General features: G+C 53.0%; 5 protein-coding genes across 5 annotated transcripts; 1 reads left to right on the forward strand and 4 right to left on the reverse strand.

Annotated features, from left to right (window-relative positions):
• Positions 1-3,931: 3,931 nt before the first annotated feature.
• On the forward strand, positions 3,932-6,797 carry QC764_0034180 (uncharacterized protein; the record flags this gene model as incomplete). Its single annotated transcript, XM_062940222.1, has 2 exons — positions 3,932-3,978; positions 4,031-6,797. The coding sequence occupies 2 exons, from the start codon at positions 3,932-3,934 to the stop codon at positions 4,059-4,061; spliced, it is 78 nt and encodes a 25-aa protein (XP_062802851.1). The 3' UTR covers positions 4,062-6,797.
• Positions 6,798-10,355: 3,558 nt separating this feature from the next.
• QC764_203640 (uncharacterized protein) lies at positions 10,356-11,669 on the reverse strand (the record flags this gene model as incomplete). Its single annotated transcript, XM_062944065.1, has 2 exons — positions 10,356-11,254; positions 11,519-11,669. 2 exons carry the CDS (start codon positions 11,667-11,669, stop codon positions 10,515-10,517), a joined length of 891 nt encoding a protein of 296 aa, XP_062802852.1. The 3' UTR covers positions 10,356-10,514.
• Positions 11,670-12,801: 1,132 nt separating this feature from the next.
• ssh4 lies at positions 12,802-15,375 on the reverse strand (the record flags this gene model as incomplete). The annotated part of the gene is made up of 3 exons (XM_062944066.1): positions 14,202-15,375; positions 13,825-14,130; positions 12,802-13,763 (listed from the first exon to the last, which is right to left on the reverse strand). The coding sequence occupies exons 1-3, from the start codon at positions 14,500-14,502 to the stop codon at positions 12,802-12,804; spliced, it is 1,569 nt and encodes a 522-aa protein (XP_062802853.1). The 5' UTR covers positions 14,503-15,375.
• Positions 15,376-16,346: 971 nt separating this feature from the next.
• QC764_203660 (uncharacterized protein) lies at positions 16,347-17,780 on the reverse strand (the record flags this gene model as incomplete). Its single annotated transcript, XM_062944067.1, has 1 exon — positions 16,347-17,780. The coding sequence occupies one exon, from the start codon at positions 17,778-17,780 to the stop codon at positions 16,347-16,349; it is 1,434 nt and encodes a 477-aa protein (XP_062802854.1).
• Positions 17,781-19,622: 1,842 nt separating this feature from the next.
• QC764_203670 (uncharacterized protein) lies at positions 19,623-21,619 on the reverse strand (the record flags this gene model as incomplete). The annotated part of the gene is made up of 2 exons (XM_062944068.1): positions 19,623-20,284; positions 20,363-21,619. The coding sequence occupies 2 exons, from the start codon at positions 21,617-21,619 to the stop codon at positions 19,778-19,780; spliced, it is 1,764 nt and encodes a 587-aa protein (XP_062802855.1). The 3' UTR covers positions 19,623-19,777.
• Positions 21,620-25,251: the final 3,632 nt, after the last annotated feature.

Consider the following 25,251-nt stretch of genomic DNA (forward strand, 5'->3'; position numbering starts at 1 on the left):
TGTGGGATTATATTAGCGGCGGGCACTAAACAGACAGCTTACAAGACGGTTCCGCCGGGACAGGCCGGAGAGTCTGTTTGAAAGGAGGCGATGAGATGATGGAGAGATTGAGTTTGGTCACCTGCCAGGGCAAAGCTGCTGTGACAGATGGGATGCTCCTTTTGGGTCGAACTCCGCTTGGTGCTTGTTCACAAAACCACAAAATCGTCCCAGCACAAGTCCCAGTGAAAGAGATGGCGAGCCTGCGAATGGGAGATAGGCCGGGGAAATGGCCGTGCTGACTGCTGCTGTCGTCGGTCGACACTCCAAAGAGCGCTCTGACTAGCCGCCATGGGGTTAGCGCCCCTTTGCAACAGAACACGAATTGAGGCGGAGCAGCGGCAGGTCGGCTTGCTTCCTTCTCCCTTCAATATTACTTTTGTACCCTTTCTTTCCACCATTGGTGATGCTCCTTTTTCAGGTCACTCCTATGTTCTCTTGACTGCTTGTTTGGGTGTGGTCTGCGCAGCAAATGGTGAAGCTTTTCGTCAGGTGTGGCCCACGTGGATGTCTGTGAATGTCCCTGGCCGACGCCTAGCCTAGGTATAGCCGCGGTATTCGCTTCAAAGAGCAACTTTTGACGCCTCCTCCTCCAGCCAGTCGACCTGCAGCATTACGTATTTTTCACACCCCATCTCCGATATTTTGATCAGAGACAGCAGCGGCATCTTACCGTTCTCGTGGCCTCAGTCCTGTGGCGGGGTTTGATTGCTCTAAACACAATCAATCTTTTCTTTGCTTCTGTTTTCTATGAGATTATCAGATTGCAAGGAGGGGGCGGGAAGGGCGTTGTTGCAGCAGCCATCGTCTGCCATCACCATGGATGACTGACTGTCTTCCTCTGTCCTCGTCCGCCCCCCCCCCCCTCCCCCCGCACCCACTTGCTCGATTTTGGTCTGTGGGATTCCTCCTGCATAGTTCCTAGCAGCAAGAGGTTGGGACTTGCAGTTACAGCCAGTCTCGTGCAGCGCGCATATTATGTAGCGCAGGGCCCTTTTTGTTTTCATCAGAAGAGAAGTCGTCTGGTGTGGTGGCATGCGTACTGCAGGACGTCGGCTTTTTCAATATTTCACCCGTTCTTTCAGTAGAAAAGAAGCATGTAAAGTCTTTGGGGAATAGGGAAAACACCACCATGACCACAATACCCGTACGAGGACTTTTGCAGACGAGCATTCAACTCAACCTATCCTGGCGCCAAGCATCCGGCGAGGATCATATTATAGGCTAAGAGGCTCTTCCTTTTGGCATGCCCACCAGGGCAGCAACCATTCCCCATTTGACGCTGGACCGGATCGCGGTTGGCATTGGTTCTGGCGGGGGCACTTGGGGAGGCTTGGGGTGCACGCCGTCACTGTCACTAGCATCCCTCGGCGCACTCCTCGCTCTGTCTGATGATACCTGATACAGTAGCGTGCTGTTCCGATGTTGGGTGACCCCCATTGCCAGTTGAGTTTCAGGTGCTTCGTAACTGGGCCTTTGGGACTCGTGCCCAGCCCACACTGGCTGCAACGTCAACTATCGGTTGATGCGCTGATCTGATTTTTGTGATGGAGAAAGAAGAAGGTGAGGAGAACAAAGATGACGGCGGAGAGAACTGCCGGTTTCCCCTGAACCCCACGAAAGGCCGCGTTGCCGGACGACGACGGTGGGCGGACGACTGGGATGTGAAGAGGCAGGTGCGCTTCCGAACCCCCCGTTTCCGTGCCTCACCTCGGCGGTGTTCCCCTCATGAGCCATCAGTTTGCATTATGTCATTGCCCGATGCTGTGGAAAGCAAAACTCTCTCGCTAGTAACGGTGTCGAGCTTTCGAGCTTCCATGAACCTGGGAACAGCAAGAAGCCAAAGGAACTTTGATAGCTCCAGTTTCCACTTCGGTTTTCCCGGAGCGTCCGCCAGTCGGTGGAACTCCGGTTCAAAGGCACGTCTTGCGTCGGGTTAGCTAACGAAGAAAAAAAAATAAAGGCAAACGCCTCGCTCCGAAAGCTTGCAGCCATCATGAGCAGATCAGAAGCCAGCGTTAGCAGCGATACCGCAGTAATACTAACGTCGATGACCCTCGTCTAAACACGTGGACCCAAGAACCTAGACGTTACCCAGGATGACGCAGCACATCGCTTGGAAAGGTGAGCGCAACGACGGTGAGGGTGGAGATGGGCACTCGGTGTCGTGCAGGACCCTGGTTCGATCGGGGGTTATCTTGTTGAATTGCTGCCCTCTGGTTGGATGAAACAACCGTTTTCTCGTGTCCATTTTTGGGCTGCCCGTTCCTGCCGCTTCTTTGGTCCCTGTTCATTTGAATGTTTTCCCCTCATCACACACCCCTTCCCTTCCTCTTGCTGATGACCCTTTCTCCATTCTCCAACTTTCTCAATCGTCAAAGTGGCTGTACACCTCGACGCTTACCGGTCATTTTCTTTGTTGTTCATGCTACTGCACTGCAGTACTAAATGATCTAAGCAGTTGTTGTCCCGGACATTGGCTCGGTAATGAATGGGGGGGCTAGGCAGCAAAGACTCCATTCTCTGGTTCTCTGGATGAACAGGCCAGGGTCCGAACTTTGGGCTGCCTTTAGGTTGTTCCCCGCGCCAAGAAAACAAGGGACTTTTCTCGCCGGGTGCACCCATTCACCGCCTCATTTTTGGTGGTAGCAAAACAGCAACAATCACCAAAGTCATTCATTCATCAAACGCCTCGGTTTCCTTTTTGCGCTTCCCTCGGCCCCCTTGTCCGCTTCCACCGCGCCGTATGGGTAACATCACAGAACTGCGACCGTGTGGCCCCATGGGTTCTTGATTCGGTAGGTATCCGCTCTTTGCTTGCTTTGAAAGCTCATTTCTTTGTCCGAGGGCAACAACAGCCTCGAAAGATGTTTGCTTCCTTCCTGATGCTCGAATCTCAATTCCCAACTTTTTTTGTGGTGGATGGCTTTTCTTGTTTGGGGATAGCGCTGTTTCTAAATAAAAAGTTAACCTTTTTTCCTTCTTTCCCTCTTCCGGCAGACGTCTCCACACTGACGTTCTTTGCTTGCCACATTCGGCCGAGCTGTGGTCCGCTCGTCCAATGACATTGACGGCACGTAGATCCTCGCTACTAGCAGACGAAACGACACTGTAGAAGTAATAATTTTCTGGATAATACTTATCAATCTGTACAACGTTCCATGCTTCTACAGTTATTCTTTTCTCTCTTGTTCTTTTATTTCCCAACGGAAAAGCCGAACATTTCGGTCTCCTTTTGCCTTGATGTAGCACACACACACACCTAACTCAGCCAACAACTCACAAACAGCTTCCACAATCGACGCCTTACCGCCGGCCTCCTCTATTTATTTTTCGGCTCCCGGCAGCACCGTGTGCCCAAACCCCCGGGGCACGCGCGGGGGGCTTGGCTAGGTACCTATTAGCTCACTCCGTCATCACGGGTAGTGTGTTGTCTTTTCTTATCAATCTATTTGTTTTTAGTTGACCAGATCAGAACCCAAAAAAAAAAAAATCAAGGAAAAAGCTACTTCCCCAAACCCCCAACGGACTGGGCGATTGGCATCGCGGAATTATGGCCGCGTCCTCCGATCCAGATTGCAACGGTTGGGGTGATCAGCCTGCATACATACTATAAGGACATTCCATGCGCGCTAATGACACTGGAGAGGTTGGAGAAAACCTCTGCTTTCTCCAAGTGATGAGGAAGTACCTAGCTGACCCCGCGTTGATAGCCGATTGTCCTCAGGCGGGACCGGCAATAACGTTTACGCGATGATCACCTACCTACCCTACCCTACCATGATATGATCTGATAATTTATGGAGACCCTTTTACCCTCAGCTGTATGTGATCGTATGGATATAGATGCTGAGTGGCTGTCTTTTTGCTCTTAACGCATGGGCGGAGGAGGATGGATCCAGCGGTGAGTCCGGTCATAGCTTGCAGGGCGCTGGCAGAGTAGGTAAGTAATTAATTCCTTTTTGTGTACCTTTCCTAACACAACTTGCAGCACCAATGGGAACAAGAGGCAGGATGTATGATCCCTGCTCCCTGTCGTCGGATCAAGGTTTCTGGTGAACGTTGAAGAAAAGGGTAGTAGAGGAGGGAGATAAGCGAGGATGGGGGGTAGTTTACACTGGGTAGGTACCTAACCCACTACTCGATCCTCGGTTTCATTTTTGCTGTTGGTTTTTTCCCGCGGGTTGTTTAGCATTTTTTTTCTTCCTTTTTTTCTTTTTACTTCCGTGAATTGTGATTTGACGGGTTTGTGGTTGGGGCGGTGGTGGGTTTGGCTCGCTGACTGGCTGGCTGCATGCTGTCACAGCCCATTTTTCCACACTCAGCTCCAGAAAAGCAGCAGATATGGTTTGCCCCGCGGAAAGGTCAGGTAGGTAGGCTGTCCACATTGCAGTGAGCGTAACTTCTGCAGAAGGGTCTGCTGCTTTTTCTTTTGCTAATTATAGCTCGGTGTGCGTGCCCGATCTTTGTGGGGGTGGTGGTGGTGGTGGTGGTGTACGGACCTTGAAGCAGCCACAGTGGATGGGGAGAGTGCCATGTGATGATTTATGGTTCTGGTTATGACCAGGTGGGTGGGTTTTGGTTGTCAACAAGTACACCACCCGGAGTCGTTTCCGAAACCAGTAACGGGCGGTACCAGTGTTGAGGGAGAAGAGGGTGGGTGGGTAAGAGGCCTAACGACAACATGATGGAAGTGTGACTGGAGGGTATTGTCATTTCTCCGTGGTGGCCAACGGGTTTGTGTCACGTTGGGAGCCTAAGCTGTTGAGGGCATCACGTTATCTGCTGTCTGGCACTTTTACTTTCAACGGTCGGGACATTTGCTTGATGTTGGGTTCTCCACAACCATACACTCAAAACACACGATCGATGACCAGTCCAAACTTGGTCAAAGGTTGGTGAAGGGTATCACCAGGCTAGATTTGCAAAGCATGGCATTGCGTAAGGTACCCTTCCGACATGCCCCAGAGTCCTCGGCACGGCCTTCATTCGCTCTCTCTCCGCCTTTGTCTATTGAACCTGATTAAGGTTTGGTCGATCTCATGCTGTCAGACTCCAAAATGCGGTGAGGATGGAGGCCACTGATTAAGAGGCTTGAGACGAGCCAGTTATCTTTCCAGAAGGAGGATCTTGGTCGGTGTCTTATGCTGTATCACCGGTGAAGCCCACCACCAGCGCATATTCGGGGGATCGGGGAGGGTAAAGAGGGATACAGAGTCAGGGGTAAGGTGGGATGCGGAAGGGGAGAGCCGATCTGTGTCGGGTGGGTGCTTTGATGGAAAGGGGGAGGCTTACTGCCAGCGTTGGGGAGCATATCGACCAAGTGCAAAAGACCGTCCGGTTTTGACGTTGCTATTGATGGCTTCCGGTATGGCATCGGGTGTGATGCTCGACCACGATGGGGTCAAAGAGGGGCGTTGGCATGGCCACCACCGTGTTGGTGTTGAGGGTCAATCACATCATGGCGAGAATGATATCTGACGCAGGGTCAGTATATCCTCTTTCACTCCTTCCATATACACAGCAGATCGTGTCCGGCACGTGCCTTGCTTCTCATGCGCTCACCCAGCTGGCGAAGAAACACAACTATTGCCCCGTCTGGGGTGTCTTACATCTCAGGATATCATCTGAACATGGATCAACCACGTATCTCGAATCCCACAAACTTAAGCTTCACCGAAACATGCATTTGACACTCCCGAGCGGTGGACGTCTGGGCTTGCTATTCTGGGGTTGGCTGACAACACCGTTGTGTTCAGGAGAATCATCGAGAAGCCAACATGGATGAGCCCTGGGGGTGAGACTCTAATGACTATTTTGGTTCTCTTCTAGAAATTAATTGGCTTCCATACCAGCTGGGACTCGGGCCTCAAACGGTTGACGATGTTGAAGATGTCTGAGATGAACGCCCTGGATTGGCCCGAGCATAGACCTGGGGAAAGACTCCCCAGGAACGCTTCGGTGGCACAACAAGCCTTTCAGGTTTTGTTCGTGGCAGGCAGGTTCAAGCTTCTTCCCCGGTGTTCTCGGCGGAATATTTTGATCTTCCTTGGTGATATCAGCTCGTGTTGCAGAGCTGAAGCCGAGATAGAGGATTGGGCTACCTCTCTTCTTCGTCATGTGCAACGTTGGCATGAAGCTCGAGAGCTGGTGAGCCAACGGATGGTTGTTACTATCCCCGGGGTTGTCAGCGGTGGAGTTCAGGATCGGACCCGGAAGCCACAGCCACGGCCTCGGTACGCTTTTTCTTCTTCGTATGTGCTACACGATGCTAGTCTGTGATCTCAAAAAAGAAAACAAGAAAGCACAGGGCACATCTCGTGAGATCTGCTCGGCAAGGGGATCAAGATGCTGATTGGGTGTTTGTTGATATTGGCATTGGCCCTTCATTAAGTTTCGTGAGGCTTTCTGCGTCTCGACTAGGTTGGTGATGCTCACAGGAACGCTTACGGCGGTCCGGGAAGGTGAAAGCGTCACTTACACCGCTCTCACGCATCAACTGTGGTAGTCTTGTGTTTACTTCTGCTCCAGCGGGCCGACTTCCCCTTTCGCCCTGCTTTGTGTCGTCCAACGGTGATGTTTGATCCAAGGGGGGCAACGGGCAAGGGGCATCACTCAGCTGCGGTCCACCGGATAGGGATCAGAATGTCAGGGGGCAACTTGCCAATCAGAGCCCAAAAAGCCCAAAGGTTCAATGCATGAAAGGCTGACCAATGGCTGACGATGCTACAAGATCAAAAGATGCCCGAAATCGGCCGAATATGGGGGGATGTTACTCATCTTCACCTTGTTGTCGATTTTTTCTCTGCCTCGGGATGCGCTGGCTCTGTAACATCGCCATCAATATCGAAGCCAACAACAGCTGATGGGAGAAAGGCAAGGAAGGAACATGACAGTGAAGATGACCGCATGCATTGCCTTTGCATTTGCATAACTCAACCCAGTTCACAATAGGCAGGCGAGTTGCTCTTTCCTGGTCTGGCCCCCCCAACTTCAGATTTTTGTCAGTGGTGCTTTCCCAAAGTGTCATCCCGCTCGAGCACATGCCCCTTCCGTCTGTCTCCCTACCTGACCCCAACCTCAAAGCGAGGCGCAGTCGTCAAACAACCCACCTTTTTAACCTACCACCAAATATGCACACAACATCGCATTTTATTGTAAATTCCGTAAGAACCACGGAACAACAACTCTCAGCCCATTCGCTTCCCAATCCCGATTCAGGCACAGCGCATAATGTGCCCGCCGCCGCACGTCATCTCTGGTCGGTACCTGCCGAGCTTAACAGAGTCCTGGTAAATAATCATCATCAAACACAGCCTCACTCACCCTCACCAACAGCCAAACCGCTATCCCTCAACTCCTTTACCGAGTGACGCGTCTCAACTGTCAATGCCCCCGCAGGCGACAGGTCCCTACATGCTGACGTGCATCTGTCACGCTGCTTGTTGCTCCCCATCTCATCTCCCTCATTAGAACTTTGTTGGTCTGTTGTTGGCGGCTGTGAGATTAGCATGGGTAATATCTAAGTTACACAAGAATATGGCCGATGTAAACCCATCTTATCACAGTCGTCTACATGATCAGATACTACAATCCTCAAACCTCATGTATAGAACTTGTGTTTCTTCCTCTCTACCATCTTGTTGTAACTCAGCCCTCTTTCTCGACCCCTCCCCCCCCCCCTTATCATCCGATTTGACACTTTGCGAGCTTTGATACCTACCTCCATCTTATCTACCGGTCCACGACGAAACGGGGGTACTGGACGGGGGCTATCCTGGAGTCGGAAAAGGGAACCGAGGCATGACAAAGAGATATGTATCAAAGCTTGGTTTTCTTTTTTTTTTTTTTGTGTACCGGAGACCCGCGAGACCCGCGAGACCCGGCGGATGCCGAATTGTTGTTTTTTTGAGAAACTTCCTCCCACTTCCCGGACTACCTGGATGCTTGTCCACCTGCCCGCCCTACTGCCGGATCTCGGCATGGGACGGAGGGATGGTCCTTGAGCGTAAGGGGTCCGGGGTGATGGTAGAGAAAGTGGGGATGGGTGAGGTAATATGAAATCATCGCCGGTAGGGAGAGATCCCCGGCATCAAAACAGCACATTGGGAGGGAGGCTGGCTGGCTGGCTGGCTTCGTGTCTCGGAAAGGGAACGTTAACTTGGACCTTGAAAGCATGGTCAGCCTCCCTCGGTTTCTTTTCGGTTATTTCGATTACTGGTGTACCTAGGCTGGGTTCATGTAAAGGGAACCAACCGACTTTTGGGTTTGAATAGTGATCCGGGATTGATAGGCAGTTGGGGATATTGTCAAGTGTGGGTCGGGGGCGGAAATACTAGGGATGAGGGGCCGGTTATCTGGTTCGATACTTTTGTGAACGTGGATATGGATGGGGTTGGGGGAGATCGGCTATCTGGCTTGAAGAACAGGGAGAATAAAGTTATTGGTGAAGAATGGAACTCGGGGCGGGGATCTGAGCTAGGTGTTGTTGTTGGTCATGGACCATGGGCATGGATTTCATCTCGGCTCTACGGTTGTTCTACCTGCCATGTTCGCAGTCAAGGAAGAGGCTTAGCTGGCGAGAGGGAGATCACGGCTATTACGGATCCTTTTTTGGAACTTGGCGGTTCCAGTGTTGGGATAACCTCGTTCCTCGGATGTATAATGAAGAGCACTTTCGCATTACATCTGATGATCTACGAAGATGAGATCCCTGGCAGCCTCCTCAGCAGTCCGCATCGGTCTCCGTCTGGACTTTCTTGGTGGAGTATCAGAGTCTTTCGGGGGAGAGGGAGTGAGGTGGCCGATGTTGAGTACTCACTGGTGCTGAGAGATGGGCGAGGTTGACTTGAACAGAAGATTACACGGAAACCCAAATGGGAGAGCGTCATCCTGAGTAAGAGTGGTTTGAAGGCCGCCTCAAGTTCTCGCAACCGAAATAACAGTGAATCCAAGGCCATGATATGCTAGACTGAGACCACTCTTAGGTATGCTAGAGTCAATTCTGGAAAATTAGTCTACGAGGAGATCTGTCGGAGATGGTTGTTTCTGAAAAAGATCCACCAAGGGGGGACGTGAACAGAAATGAGGATTGAACCACAAAGAGATCTATCTCGAAGAAAGGTTCACATATGATTACAGCTCTCCAAACAAGGCCGACCTGAAGATGAGGCCCATGTGGCATTGCCTCTTGAGCTGATACACAGCGTAGGTGTTGACGATGTATTTCGCTCAAGCCCTCGTGTACTTATCATAATCTACCTAAGATGCCCATCTCATACAAAAAATCTCCAGCACACCATCGTCCTCGGCTCCAAAAAGTCTCGGCCACTCTCCAGATACCTCTTGCAGGATTTAGTAAAACATCTACGCCCCCCCATTATAGACGAAACTGAGTAGACACCTGTCTACAGAGATATTCCATCACCAAAACTACTAATTGTTCCAATCCCACACAACCACTGATACTTGCACCTTCTGAGACTCAAATGCTAGGTTCAACTCATCAGAAACCTTTTTTCCTTATATCGAGATTGAGATTGAGATCGAGGTTTTGGAGCCCGGAAGTGAGGGGGATAAACAGCAGAGACAAATATCTGGACACAAGAGTTCATGAGGATCTCTAGGCCAGAGCAGAACAGGGGTCAGATCAAAACAGAGGTCAGATCAAAACAAAGCTCAGAACAAAACAGAGCTTGGAAAAGATCCCCCCAGGAGTAACGAGTGATCAAAACACAACAAAGCTTTTGAAAAAAAAAAAAAAAGATCAAATCTCAAGAGAATACAAAGATGCTTATCAACCAACAACATGATACAAGAGGGGATCCGAATAACTCCAAGCCCTACCAACCAAAAGAAGCCACCACCAGCAGTTCTAAACACTGGATTCATCTTCTCCAAAAGCCCACCCAGTGGTCCAGCTGCATCAATGAGTAACTATAGACCCACCAGCAAGAGGCGATGAAATCCGGATAAAAAAGAGTTCTGAGCCGTGACACTAATGAACTGAACAAGGTCAAGTCTCCCTGTACCTGTCGCCCTCACACTCAGGCAAACACACCCTTTCCAGATCCCCCTCATCACAAGTATTATCAGCTGTGCTTGAGCCTAGGCACCTAGACAGCAACATCTCAAGAACCCACAGCACTCACCAACAAATGTCTCCAAAGACACCCCCCATAGTATCACATCACACACAGCAGCAAGTGAACAAAACCGCCACTTCATTTTCCGCTTTATATTTCCACTAAAGAGACCCCCCTTTCCCAACCCAACCGTATCCCTTTCCTCCCGCCCAGTGTATTTATCTAACATAAACCTCTCCCACCCTCCAACAATCATAGCGAAAAAACAAACCATCCATGTAGAAGAAAAAAAAACCAAAAAGAGTCATTCCGCTACCCATTTAATGCCAACCTCGCAGCAAAAAAACAAGGCAAAAACCAGATACTCACCCCTTTCCCGCACTCATCCCCTTACGCAAACCTCTTAGCCCTCGCCTCCCTCTTAGCCCTCTCCGCCGGATCCTCCTCCCTTTGCGGCAGCTTCGTCGCAGCAGCAGCACCACCACCCCCCCCATTGCGCTGCTGCCGACCAGCACCACCCGGACCACCACGCACACGACCGCCCCGTCCCTGCTGGTTACGGCCGTTATTGCTGTTGTTCCGGACATTGGCACTAGGCTGCTGCTGCTGCGGCCGCTTGTTGCCGCCCTCAGCACCCTTAACCTTGCTCCCATCATCCTTCGCCTCCCTCCCCCTCTTCCTCGGCCCCCGCTCAGGCAGCGCGCTGTCCAGAGCCGAGATCTGGTCATTAGCCACCCCGAACTTGGCAGCCCTCGCCGCGGCCTTGGCCTCCTCCGAGTTTTCGTCTAGCGTGATGCCGAATCTGGCGGCGCGAGCAGCCCGCTTCTCTGCTTCCGTCTGCGCGTTGGTCGCGGCAAGGTTCGCTGAGAAGAGAGGTGCAGCTGGGGCAGCGGCGGGTTCCTCTGTGGCGGTGGTCTCAGCTGGCTTGTCGTCTTTGGTGGTGGTGGTGGCAGGGGCAGCAGTCTCATCAGCCTTGGTTTCGACAACGGCTGGCGCATCCTCCGACTTCTTCTCCTCTGATGGCTTGTCTTGAGTGGCGGCGGGAGCGGCATCAGCCTTCTTGGCCATGGGAGGAAAATCATCGTCGTCGTAGTCGATCTCATCCTCCGCCGCAGCGGCGGGCTTGGTGTCTAGACCGAGATCGAGTTCGATGTCAGTGATGTCGAACAACATGATGAAATAGAAGAGGAAGCGCTTCGAGGTTTAGAATGCGACAAGATAGGGGCTGATGCGATCGAAGGAGGTGATGAAGATGCGACCGCAACCGATGTGTGTGATTGATCGCTTGCGCAAGAACAGATGGAAAATTCTCGACGCGCAATCCTCAGGTAAAATAACCCATCACCGCAGTCGCGATCGCATTCGCAGGGAGGGGAGAGTAATGGTAGGCTTACCGGCCTTGGGCTCTGCGGCTTCCGGGGCCTTCTGATTGTCGTCCTCCTGGAGACGGGCAATCAGGTCGGCCTTGTTGCCGGTCAACGGTAGGCTGCGCTCCTGAAGAACCTTCTTCAACTCGGGGACCTTCATGCTGCTGTAGTCGGCCATTGTAAAAAAAAAAAAAAAAAAAAAGGGGCAGCTGGCAGCTGCGAGTGGCGCAAGTAGGAATTGGTGTGTAGAGTTGGTAGTGTAGGGAGACTGTTGATGCTTTTATCGCAGTACTTGATGGCCAGAGATGAAAGGAAGCTTGGTGCAGGGCGGTGATGAAGTTCACTGGGAGGCTCAGAGGGCTGCTGTCACGCGAAACGCGTCGCTCCAAGTTTCTGCGCTGCTAGCGTTGTCAACAGGGGTCAGTGGCTAATTATCGGCAAACGTCACAATGTGGACCTGCGGCTTGGCATCGTCGCTGCTATTTGTACGATAGGGAGAGGATACCTATTGTATAGCTTTGGTGATTGAACAGTTATTTATTGTCAATAGACAGGCTTTATCGTAAGTAGCAACACTCTCCAACTCGCACCTTCCTCCTCATCATCAGTAAGCCATATCAACGCAACTTCTCCTCCTAATGCCAACAGGGGTTAGGGTTTAGCCGCAACCCCCAAGAAACCACCAGCAAACTGACGTCATCTCCAAGACCACCTCCAACACCACCACAACTCAGTTCTAGAAGCAAAACACAAGGTGTAGCAAATACTCAAGAGTCAATTCTCCAGATGACAATGAAAACTTCTAACCCTCACCAACAGACAGAGAGCGCAAAAAAACAAAAACACTGTATGCCTTTTGCCCGTTTGTTTACCCTTCCCCTATGCGCCATATCTCGAATAACTCGGATGCAGAAAACCCTCATCCACCAAGGGAAAATCCCCAAGCCCTCCTTCCCCCATTGCCCAAACTTTGCATATAACAACATGCTGATGCTCCGGGTATTGCCTGTAGTGAATAACGCGGTGAAAAGAAAACAAAAGAAACAAAAGGAAGCCGCCTCCGCCCACTTTCTACAAGTTGACCGTTTTGTCTTTGGGTATCTCGGCTGGAATTCTTGGGAGGTTGGTGGTGCCACATAACCCCTTAAACCCGTTGTTTGTGTAGCCAAAAAAAGAAAAAAAGGTCTCGAATCCGCAAGGTTGATGGTATCTCGTGATGTGATGTGATGTGATGTAATGCTGTGTCACGACAACAAAAGGCAGCCTCGTCTGTGCGCCCTTTCCCACTCCCATCTCCCAAACCTTACTATTTACCTCCCGGTCCTTCCTGATCTCGCCGATCTCGACGACATGGCGCTGCCGCTTCTGTCACGCCCAGCTCCTTGCAAAATGGCATCCTGATAGCTTGGAATGGGAGGACTTGGTGACGAGCGCTGCTGAATGGGCCGACCCTGAGCATTGCTAGCGCTCCTCGCTCGAACAGTAGCCAGGGAGCCATTACGGCTCCTGCTGATGTTGATCAATGGCCGGTTCTCATCGTCACTGTCATCGCGCTCGGCATCCGAGTGTTCCGGGCTCGTGTACTCTGGTGGGGGCGGATGGTTGGGGTCGTGAACACCAAGGCCTGCATTTTGCGCCCCCTCCTCGTTGCGTGTTTCAGCTGCCGCGGCGCTGCTAGGCTCTCCGGCGTCTTCTGTAGGAACCAAATGGGAAAGGGAAATATCGGTTGGGCTGCGCTGGGGCCCTGGGCTGGTGGGTGGGAGAACTCTGAAGTTACCAGATCTCGAACGGGTATGACCGGGATTCAAACCGGGTCCGCCTTGCCTAGGGTAAAGCTGCACAGACTGACTTCCGCCATGACCGCGAGTGTATGACCCTGTGTATCCGTCCTTCCGTCCCGTTTCGAGAAGAATGCTGCCTTGCTCAGAGCCGTATGGTGGAGGTGGTGCCAGTGAGCCCGTCATGGGGGCCAGACCCCACTTCTTTACGTTGGCCTCGATGAAAACAAATCCGGCCTGGCCAAAGTTGACGTGCACGATGCATGGGCCATTCGCTCCGATCGAGGGGAAGAAGTTTTGCGTCTTCATGCCGTGGGCGGCTTCTTCCAGCTTCTTCCCGTTTCGTGTGAAGAATATAGCGCCGGTCCGAGGTCGGTACCCAACGCCAATAACGTCACCTTGAACAATTTGGGGGCCGTAGTGGTTGCCCTTGAACGGTTGGTTGTAGCGGCGAGAACCATTGGAAAGATAGGCAACAGAGTGTTTGTGGAAGCCTAGCAGATCAGTTAGCGAGATCCGAACGCAAACGTCAAGAGAGAGAGGTCTCTATCCTACCTGGTAACCGGAACAGCGGATAGGGTTTCGTGCACATGCCGATGCTGACCAGAGTATTGTCTGGCTTCTCGTAGATCTTGGCTTCCCAGTAGTAGACTTCGTTCTGTTTTGGTACTGGCAGATTGCTCATGACGGTGCATTCCGAATCGAAGAACTCAATCTCCGTACGGGCTTCAACAAAGCAGTTGGCAATCTCCAGCTCCGGCTCAAACTCCCAAGCAGAAACACCCTTCTCCTGAATAGCCAGATACTGCGATAGCGAGATGTCCGTCTGCACAGACTCGGGGGGGTTGGCAGCAATAAAGGCTAGAATAATCAATGTCAGCGTTCGGATCCGGCCTTGCTGGATAGAAAATACGTTAGGGCCGGGCACGTACCCTTTGCTCTCAAATATTCCGTCCTCTGCATGTCATCCATCGTCTCCAATGCCTCGGCCTCCTCCCGTGCAAACGCCTGCTCGTCATCGTACTCGCCGGGACGACCGATCCGGTCGAGGAAGATGCGGCCCGAGGATGTGTACTTGAAATAGTAGATGATGAGAAACACGCAGAGTATCACGATGGCCGACCCGAACGACGACAGCAGGCCGATGATGATGCCATTCGGGGCCGGGTTTGGATTCGAGGGGTAGTGATCGTAACGATCCATTGTGTGGAAAGAGTGGCGGTTGTTGGTCATGTTGGATATCACCTCTCACGCACTGCGAACAACCGATTGCCGGCAATCACGGCTGGACCACATGCACCCGCAACACCCTTTCAGATAAGGCCAACTCTTGCTCTTCTTGATGTCCACAGTTGGCCTGTTCTGTTCTGTTTCTGTCCGTAATCGTTCCGCTCAATCCCTGCGGGCGAGCGACCTGTAGCGAACTACCCAAGAACCAGGCGTCGGCGAATGAAAGAGAGACGGGCGGGCCGTTCGAGTGATGATGTCGCAGCGCAGCGGTCGATGGCTCTTCGCAGTGGACGCGGGGTTCGTTGGAAAAAGCAGTAGACTTTTTTGCCCAGCTGCACAAGGCGATGGATGGATGGATGGATGGATCAGGAACGTTTGGGGTGTCACGTTGACTTTGGCGCAGGACGAACGCCGAGATGACGAATGACGAAAGCAGGCCGATAAGCAACGGGGAAGTGGAATCGAGGCACTGCCCACTCGTCGAGGTTGCGCAAGGGGGGGTATACGGCAAAAGACAAACGCAAGAAACGAAAAAAAAAAAGAACAAAAAGAAGAAAAGAGACAGACGAGAACAAGTTAGTCTGCGTATGTTGAGACTGGAGAAAGGACCAGTTCAGATCAGTTGACCCAAGACCTGAGGAGGAGTGGTGGGAGAAAAGATGGAGTTTGTGAATGATGATGGATGGATTGGATGGGGCTGGCCCGGAACAGGTCACCACACCAAAAGGCTGGGATTTCCTGCCACGGTCTCTGGCGCCAAGAGGGACGTGGGTGTTGGCGCGCTATCAGGCAGCCGCCTTTCCCCCCTCGGCTAGCTGATTAGGCGCTATCAGGTGGCGGGGAACTCGGCAAGCATTGGAGGGTGGTGACGCTGAGGGGTTATCTAGGGGGTCTGTCCCCTCTTTTCGCTGATGTGTCTTGCAGTGGTTTTGCAGTTGGGTATCTAAATCCAAACCACAAGGTCTCTGCAGTATCTCTCTTTTGAAGGAGAAATGGAGTCGTCGGACGAATGCATAAACTCAGCAGACCCTGCGCCGCCCCAAGTCTCTGAAACCTGAGACAGCGCCTGAATGCGGCGGGTGCGCGTTGGCGAGGGACCATCTGCCCTGGCTGAGTTTCAAAGCCGCTGCTGCCCTGTGCTCGGTGCGATGCTCACTGATGATGTAAACCACAACCACCCACCTGTTTCGCCAGCACGCAATTCGGACCATCCTCTTGGGCCGGCCGTTGTTGGTAGTCTGATGGGTAGCCAGGAAGCCACGTGGAGGTTGCAGGTTGCGACAGATGGCTGCATCGAAATAGAACGGCCAATCTACAAGAATCACCGCAAACATTGAGACTTTGTGATGCTCACGTCCGCTCTGAGTCCCGCCGCCTTCGAGTCCTAAGGGGATTTGGACACTGAACAAAAGGACTGGAATGGAATCCCCATGGAACACCCAACCGAGACAATTGTTCTGGAAACCCAAAAGAGACGGTCCGCTCTCAGACAGCCGGGTCCCTGGAATGCCGGAAACGAACGTCTCGGGCCTCATGGATCGGACAACCTCCGAACCGGCCATCGATCGACACAGGGATGAATCTCATCTTACAATAACGTCTGAGGCCAGGGCCAAAGTCTATGTAATGACATTTATTGATCTGATCCGTCATGATAAACTCTACATAATCCCAACATGAATGACAGGCTTGCTTCGCAAGTAGATAAAACAGACCGCCACCGGTGAGATAAACAAAATAAACAAACGCCTGCTCTCATAGCCGGTCCCATCCTGTTCCAAACATCATCCAACATCATCTCGTCCCTCCATCCGTGGGTCCCAAATCCATCCCTTCCTGAACAACTCTTAATCAACGCTGCTGGTATCATCCCGTCTAGTCCTCTCTCTCTCCCTTCTGGCTCCGGCACCACCGCGTCTCTTCCTCTTGTCCTCGGCATACGCAAAGTCGCTCACGGAAGAGGCAATGGGGATGTGGTGAGAGTGCGTGTAGACCTTGGTGCCCGAGTCGTCAGTGCTGGCAGTAGCGGCGCTGACCTCACTCTGAGCCCATCCACCCGGCATGCTGCTCGAAACCTCACTCGGTGGAGGTCTAGGTCTGGACTTGGACCTAGCCCTCGTGTAATCAGAGTAGGTGTTCGCCGAAGTGCCCTCACTCGCAATCTCATTCCCCTCATCAATCCTCCTCAGCGCAACCGCCTCCTCCGCTCCGGCAGTAAAGCTGAAATCTCTCTTAATCCTCCTCGACTCCCTCGGCTGTAGCGCCTTCTCCTGCGCAGCCGCCCGTCTCCCCTCCTCCCTCAACTTCCTCGCCTCGGCCCTGATCTTCTCATTCTCCCTCACAGCATTCTTGTCGGCAGTGCTGTAAACCTTTCTGATACCCCTCTCCTTCTTCTCCTCCTTCTTCGGCGTCCTCTGCTGTCCAGCCATCAAGCCTTCAGTAACCTCGCTGCCCCCATCGGCCGTGCTCTCCGCCATACCCCTCCCACTCGGGCTCACCTCCGACCAAGAAGGATTCGTGCTCCCATCCCACTCACTCCCATCCGCCTCCCGATTAATCCCCCCCACCCTCGCCGCCTTCTCATGTCTATACATCCTCAGCTGCTCCTCAGCCAACCTCTCCGCCTCCTCATCCACCACCTCCCCATCCGCCCCAACCTTCCTCCTCGACTTCCTCTCCTTCTCCCGCCTCTTATCCTCCCTCTTCCTCTCCTTCTCCCTCTCCTTCTGCTCCCTCTTCATCCTTCTCTTCTCCCTCCCCGAGAAATCCGACACCCCCCCGGTAATGCCCGTGATGCCCGTCGTGGCCGAAACAACAGTAGTCAAATCATCATCCCTTCCCCCGCCATCCCTCGTCACCCCCGTAACGACAGTCCTATCATCCACATCCTTGTACACGCTCCCGCCGCCCAAAACAGTCGACGCAGTCACATCGCTGTAAACCGTACCGTTAGGCCCGATTTTAGGACGCCGAAGAACGGTAGACTTGTAATCCTCCCAATCCCCCTCCTTGAAGTAAAACCCCCCGTTCTTGGCCCAGAAGAAGAACCAAATCCCGACGATGACGAACCCGGCGCCTAGAAGACCGAACACGGCGAAGATGGCGTTGTTGTTGACCTCGTTGGGGTGGATCACGCCGGGGTGGGTGACCTTGACGGCGGGGTCGTCTTTGGTGTCGTCGCCGTCGCGGGCGAGGAGGATGGTGTGGGCGGCTAGGGGGCCGAGGGATTGGATGTCGGAGGGGAGGTGACGGCGGAGGAGGGTGAGGATTGTTGGTGCCATGGTGACTATTGACTGGAACGTGATGATGATGTCAAGCCTGATGGCTGACCGGCTAAAGGTTGTGTGTGGTCAAGTCTCGGATGAGGTTGGGTTGGGGTTGTGAAGGTGGAAAGTCGCTGGTATGTGTTGTCGACAACAACCTCCCCCACTCAAAAATCCACGATCGTCCAAAAAACAACACAAAAAAAAAACAGTCGATAAATTAGCAGATTCCGTGGGATGTGTGTGCAACTGCAAATGCAGGAGAGAGAAAGGTGCAGCGAAAAGTGGGTGTTGGTTTAATCGCACACTTGCGCACCCCGGTTAACCCAGAAACGGAGGAGGTTGGGGTTGCAGCTTTCCTTCCTTCCTTCCCAGCCACCCAGCCTTCCAACTCCACTGAAAATCAATCCAAGCCTCTTCCTTGCAGAACACACAATCAAGTTTCAGCCTTATTTCTTCGTCATCATCATCCAAATCACCAGGGAAACCACCCTTCCTTTCTTCAACTTTTATGCAATCTGCATATCTGCCATGCCGCCCTGTCAATAACCTGTGTTTGAACTAAAGTAAACAATCCTCACCCAGCAACCACCCACAACCACCCACACAACCTCACCCCCTTCAACCTCACCCCCTCCAACCCTCCAACCAATCCCACCCCGCATTCTCGCCAAGCCCCATCTTCCTTGACACTCGGTCACAACCCACTCAGCTGGTTCCTCCCACCCCACACAGTGTCCGCCTTTTCCCACCGTCCCTCTCACTGTCCTCCCCCCTCAACACCAACCACCAATCTCCAAGCTGATATCAACCCGCATGTTATAGGTCAATAACCTCCTCATGCCGTGTCTCTATCCCTTCTCCCGAGCACTCCCGGCCTGCTGCAAGAAAGAAATTAATTGGCCATGTTTAATTTGGGGGCTCATGCCTCTATTCCCCCCAGTGAACGACGTCTGACAGTTGTCCTGACTACCTGACCTTCTCATCCGCATAGCAACGCAACCTATTTGGAATTTTCACACTCCGTTTCGTCCTACTGGTACCTAACTGGCAGTACGGATAATAGTATGATGATCCACAATCATCCCCTTTTTATAATCAGGCACAGCTAAACGTGTTCGGCCTCAAGAGGGGTAAACTCTCATTGGCAACACGTGTACAACGCCAGGTCCGAGAGTGGCAGAGAGGCAGTGTCGATCTGCAGATTTTACAACAAGGTAGCGGCGAATCTAATTTCTTCCAAAAATCATGAGATCAGCATCCCAATTGCACAGCATGGATACCCCTCCTCATTCAATTCTCTCTTTCATTGTTAACTCTCCAAAACAAAGGTTAATGATATCAATCTGGCTTGAAACGGCTTGCTCAAGGAAAATAATAATATGGAAACTTCAGAATTAACCCCGGTAGAGAAACAAAGAAACACCCCTATACAGTTTCTTCCCAAAAAGCAAAAAAAAAAAAAAGCCTCCCGATATTAAACCTTAACCCTGTGCCCCTTTCAAAGTTTCCAAGTTCCATACCCCCTCCCCTTGATCGAAAGGGAGCATGAAACCACATCATAGTACATGACAATATCTTTGAGCCAACAACGCAAAGACTCAACTTCTAGAGTCACCACCCTGCCGCAAGCCACCATGGTATTTTAGTAGCACAGGATTAAACATGGACATAAAAAGTCCCCAAGAAGAAAACAGAATGGTGTAAGGAAAGGTACCCCATCATGAATTTCTCTGCAAACTTGTCCACCAAAAGGAACGAGGGGGTATAAAGCCCGCGCCCAAACAGTTAACCCAACTGAGAAGAGTATCCAAAAAAGAAATAAATAAATAAAAAAGCAAAAACGCTCGCTCATATTTCGCCCCAGTGAAACAAGAGTTATGCACACATAAACAAAAACATCATCGTCGTCGTCATCATCCTTTTGTTGGGGTTCATCATCTTCATCATCTTGGATCGTCTCGGGGTCGCCATTTGGTTGGCCATTGGCCGCTCCAGGCGTTCCAACAGGCCGTTTACCGACCAAAGTAGTGGTCGTCAGGTCGAGAGGAGGAGTACGAGGTAGGGTATTGGGGATAGGGTGGGATGGAGGGGGCGTAGTCGTCAGCACCGACGTACTCATATTCGGGGCTGGCAGCATCGGGGTAGGTGGGATAAGCCGGGGCACGAGGAATGGACCTGGCGCGGGAGGCTCCGCGGGTGCGTGGCCGGACAGGGAAATCGACTCGGGTTCGGCGGTCATCGAGGTCAACCCGGGTGTGGCGGTCATCGTGGTCGCCATAGCTCGCGTCGCTACCACCGCCTCGGTAGCCTAGCGTAGCACCGTTCTTAGTGATGTTGATCTCGGCGCCATCATGGCATTCCATTTCGGCACCGCCAATTTTGAGCGTCGTATTACCCTTTACCCTGATGGTGAAGTCTTCGTCGTGAGCACTGGTGTGCGTGGTCCTCGTCGTGTATGACTGTCGGTAATCGCTCTCGTCGCGGCTGCCTGAGCTTCTGCTGCTTCCTCCGTTTCGGGCCTTTGCGAGAGTTTCAGCGGTTAGCGGGAGCGGGGACCCGCCCATGAGTTCTTCCTGATAACGGGTGGCTGAACGAACTTGATCCTCGTATGCGCTGCTGGAAGCCGCCGATTCGCCAAAGTATGAGCTCCGTCGCAAATGTTTCCCGTAAGGCTCCACCGGCATTGGGTTGTAATCGTAGTCGCCGTACGCCTCGTCCGCCAGTCCGCTGCTCATTCTAGGTGGCTTGGGACGGAAGGCTAGGTGGGTGCTGTGGCCGGCGTTGTTGTAATCGGCAGGGCCCATGGGGGAGAGGTTAAAGAGGTCATCCTCGGTTCGTTCAATATCATCATAGAGGGTTCGCCGCGAGATTGGCGTAGAGGGCGCAGGGGGTTGGAACCCACTGCTTGGGAGCGGCCTGGCAGACTGGGGTCTGCGAGGAGGTGGCGGCATCATGCGCTTATCGTCCGTCTCAACCTTGGACATCCTCCTGTTGGTGGATGGACGCCGAGCTAATTGTTTGCTGGGAGGCGCTTGTGGCTCTTCCCACTCGTTACCATATTCAATGGCAGGTGGCTGCTGAGGGCGATAGCCCATCGCTGACTGTGGCCGCGTGTAGCTGCCGAAGCGAGACTCAAGTGGTCGCGAAAAGTACTCTGGTCCTGGTCCATTCATGACCACAGGGGACGACCCTGGTTGAGGATAAGGAATCTGCATGGGCGCTGACATAGGTGCCGGTGGTTGGGGGGGGCCGGGAGGGGGAGGACCGCTCCATTGAGGTGGGTTCGGAAGAGGTGGTGGCGCAAAGCCCGAGTTCATCTGTGGGCCTGGCGTCTGGCTGTAATACCTGTTCTGGTGGGTTAAAGGTGGTCTCGAAGGTGAGCTGCCATAATAGGCACTGGTCGGTCTCGTGGTCTTGGAACGGGGACGAGTGGCAGCAGGCGCCGGGGCAGGTGCTGGCTCATTGACGCCGAAATATTGCGCATCGTGTGCGTCTACAGACTTGCGTGAGTAACGGGCGTCGGGCGGCGCCGTCCTCGTGGGCTTCAGAGCAGGTCTTGAAGTCATGAGTGCTTTTTTGCTTGCCGAAGCAGACTTATCCCTGTGAGTGCTGGGCTTCTTGGTAGAATCTCTCTCTCTTCGAGGGAGCGTCGAGTCCGAGTCGGTGTGGGCGTTGATGGGCGAGGTCTCGCTCTTCCTGCTCTTTTCTCTCCGGACACGTCCGGTGTTTGCTGGCTGCTTGATGGGACTGCCTGGGGCACAAGATGTAGCGTAGCGTGCGGTGCCTTCAAAAACAGTTCCGGCGTCGTCAGCGTCCTCGACGCATGCAGCAGATGGTCGATTCCTCCCAGACATTGCCGATACGAGCCCCCCGCTCGTCTGCAGGCGGGCTGACTCCAAGTCAGATGGTTGAGTTTGGTGTTGTTGCGAGAGGCAACGATGCCTCGACAAAGAGACCGGCCAGTCTCGAGTGGATGAGATTGTGGGTTGATGTGGCAGGTTGGGCAGCGGCGGTAATTCGAGCGTTGAGGACAAGGCGGTTTGTGGGGTGCAAGGGCAGCGAATACCACGGACAAAGTGATCGACTTCGGATAGCAGGATGGTAAATTCAGTGGTGGTGGCGGAAAAGTCGCTCGCCTAGAGACAGAAAATGGGATGGGTTGTCCTAAGGAAACAAAAAAAGGTGGAGGAACGGGACAGTGACCAGTTTTATTCACTGCGGGGGGATATGCTGTGAGTGGAGGGCGGCAAGGAAGACCGCTGTCTCGCTTGCCTGGAGCAGGCTGGGGTTCGCTGGGGATTGGGGGAGAGCCACTGACAACCACAAGAGGACCAGACGGGAGACGACAGGGGTGTGAGAATCCCCCAGACACCAAAAGACCAAGACCACGGTGGGGACGGCACCTGAGGAGGGGCGCCCCAGACAAGAATTATCGATAACAAGTCGAGACGAGACGAGACGATGCGATACCGAGGGAGCAAACACTCTCCGTTCCGTTATCGACCAGGTGACGGCTTGACACACACACACACACACACACACACCTGTTTTGGTCGCACCAGATATCTTTTGTGTTGACGTTGGTGTTGATATGCTGGTCAATGCTGGTTGAATGCTGATCCTGATTCTGAGGCGGATGATTGTCGTGCCCTGCCCTCCACTGCCCTGCCTAGCGGTTTGGATACGTTGCCCGATGGGTCCAATGCTTTTTTTTCTCTTTCTCCTTTTTTTGTCCTCCTGATCGTGGGGGAAAAGGCTAGGGACGGCCTCACCTTGGAGCTCCAGAACTACGGATTCTGGCTTGAGCCTCCAAGACTTCAGATGCTGCGTGTATCTCGCAGATTACAGGCAGATCGTCTGGCAGACTCGGGCAGATGCGGGACACGGAGCAACAGTGCCCGGCGCAACACAAGACTCTGCTTCTGCTGAAGAGCTATCAAACGCGATGCGATGTCGCTGGTTGGGATAGTTGGGCAAAGACGACGGGATACTTGTGATCTGTGGCGAACCAATGAGAGCCTGCAAGTCGCTTGCACGTATGGCAACTTGGGAGCATGTGTGTGGTGGACTGCTTGTGCCAGTGTGCGTAAGGCCTCAACTGAGTGGGTTTTTTTTTTTTTTCGGCGGGGACCCTTCTCAGCGGCTGCCGAGACACAATCGTGACGAAGCTGAGCACTCGTTTCGCGCCTTTAATGCCCGATACTGTTTTGGGCAGCGATTGAGAGGCACGGCCGAGTACCGGTCTCGCAGTGATCAATCAGCGTTGAACTTCTGTCCTAGATGGACATCAAAAACAGGCTGTGCCAGGCCTAAGCGATATCTAGCCGTCTGATCATGAGCTTTTGGCAGAAATGCGATGAAGACTCGAGAAGGCGTGCGAAAAAGAGGATCAACTCGGTTGAGCCGCGGACCACCGAACGATGCTCTCTTCATGCAGAGAGAGAGAAAAATGCGAAAGGCAACCACCGTTCATCCCTAGGCAACGGCAGGCAGGTCGCCAGCTCACACACCATTTCTGTCAACGCTTGCGCGGGTTTCGACCCTTATTATTGGGAGCCGTCGGGCCTGGAATGCAGAATGCTGCAGGCCGGTGCCGCCTGACGCCTCTCATAGGGCAGGACTGCGACGAGCGCCCCCAACAATCTTCTACTTCGTTCTCTGTGTCTTGGTCTTGCCGGGTCCGCATTTTTGGAGTCACCGGCCAACTTCAATTATATGGACTGCACCCGCATTTCGATATCAAATCTTCAAGACACGGACTGGCAACGTCGTGATCGGAGCACACTTGGCGTATGGCAAGATGCTTTTCAGGAACCGATACGGCCTCTGGTCTGGTGACTGGTTCCGTCAAACATTCTCTTGATTGCTTACTCGTCTCGCCAGCGGACCGTCCGACGACAATTCAGCCGTTCCTTTCCACAGCCATGTCGTGGAAGCATCCAGCAGACGATCGTCTCATGCGGCATATTTTGCAAAGAGCCGCAGTTCAATAGGTCGAACTGCTGCGGGTGAAACTGTTGCCCTCCCCATATATACCAAGGAACAGACCAGAACCGCGCTCGCATATAAAAGTGTGTTTTGATTTTTATTTCGCCTTTGCCTCATTGGTGCTTCGAGCATACAGATGAGCGTCGGGTGCCCAATGATCACGTTCTTATACCCTCCTCAAAAGATGCTCGACCGAATGTTGGGGGTTGCTTCCCCACAGAAATTGGTATCGTCAACGAAACAGAGGACAGCCGCACCGGACCTTTCGGATTTGATTGGACGGCTTCTTTGTAACAATGGCTGTTCCCACCGTCGCAAATGCGCGAGAAGCGCGAGTATCTGCACATCATGCCGTATCGCCATGCTCAGGCGATCCCGTCCACTTGGGTGCCGTTGAACGGGCATCCACAGCGGATTATCGGCTGTTTCGTCAAGCTTTTCGAGAACACAGGTTCCCAGTCTCATTTCCATCTCCCTCCAGATGTGAGTCAATTTGGGCAGTGGGAGGATGGCCAAGCCAATCCAAAGACGGACTGGGCCAGATACTCCGCATCTAATGCATTGAAAGCAGGATGCATGCAGGGGGGTCCTACAGAAAGTCATTGACCTCTTGGGCAACGCTGGCGCCATTTCCTCAGATAGACTCCATGAAGCCTGCACGCAACTCTCTGACGCAAGCGTTCGAGACGATCCCGTGACACACCGGCCAATGCAGCTTCTAGGTATGTGACGTGAGAGCTCATGAACCATCCCAGATGTAAAAGAAAGCCAGCGTCTTCCTCTGGGCTTGGAAGACCCTCCGAAAAGCACGCTGCCGAGCACAACCGGAAGTCGGGTCCGTTTGGGGACCGAAAGATAGCAGCCTGACCGGAGCTACTCCGGAATCCTGTCCATGCCGCCGTTTGTTGAGGGCCCAAGATCGACCGATTGCCGCATGCCCTATCTTTGCTGAATCTTCACAGTCCGAGGGCGAGAACTTTTTCATGCATTGTCCGGAGGGGCACCTTTTGTGAATCCTTAGACAATCACCATCATCGTGCATTGAAAATCGATGGCAACCCGGACCTCTGCGGCGAGTTGATTCATTCGACTCCTCACCGCCTTTTGGTTCTGGTCTCCCTCTCTCCCGGCACTATATCCTGCATCAAAGTATCGACGCCACCGTTCCATCGCTGTGCGCACTCCCATCAGCCGAACCCTTTGAGCCGGCAGCTAATGACATGAAGAGTGAGGGGGTGGCTGATCCTAGGGAGGCTTAGATCGATCAGTGATGGCAAGCACTTGTCCTTCCAACCACGAAGCTGAGACATCCGGGTATACTCAGCGAGTGCCGTCGGCAATGTAGGTCCTCTCTCTGTCTCACATGGCCGAGTCTGCTCGTGTCCTTGGCCGGCTGTCTGAAGCAAAGACGGGCCGTCACGTCACTCGGCTCGATCCCGATGCAAATCCAGCGTGGGGTGCAGGCGACATACAGCTCTGGGTCTCAGGCGCATGACTC

Source organism: Podospora pseudoanserina, chromosome 2 (assembly GCF_035222485.1).
Source record: "Podospora pseudoanserina strain CBS 124.78 chromosome 2, whole genome shotgun sequence".
NCBI lineage: Eukaryota > Fungi > Ascomycota > Sordariomycetes > Sordariales > Podosporaceae > Podospora > Podospora pseudoanserina.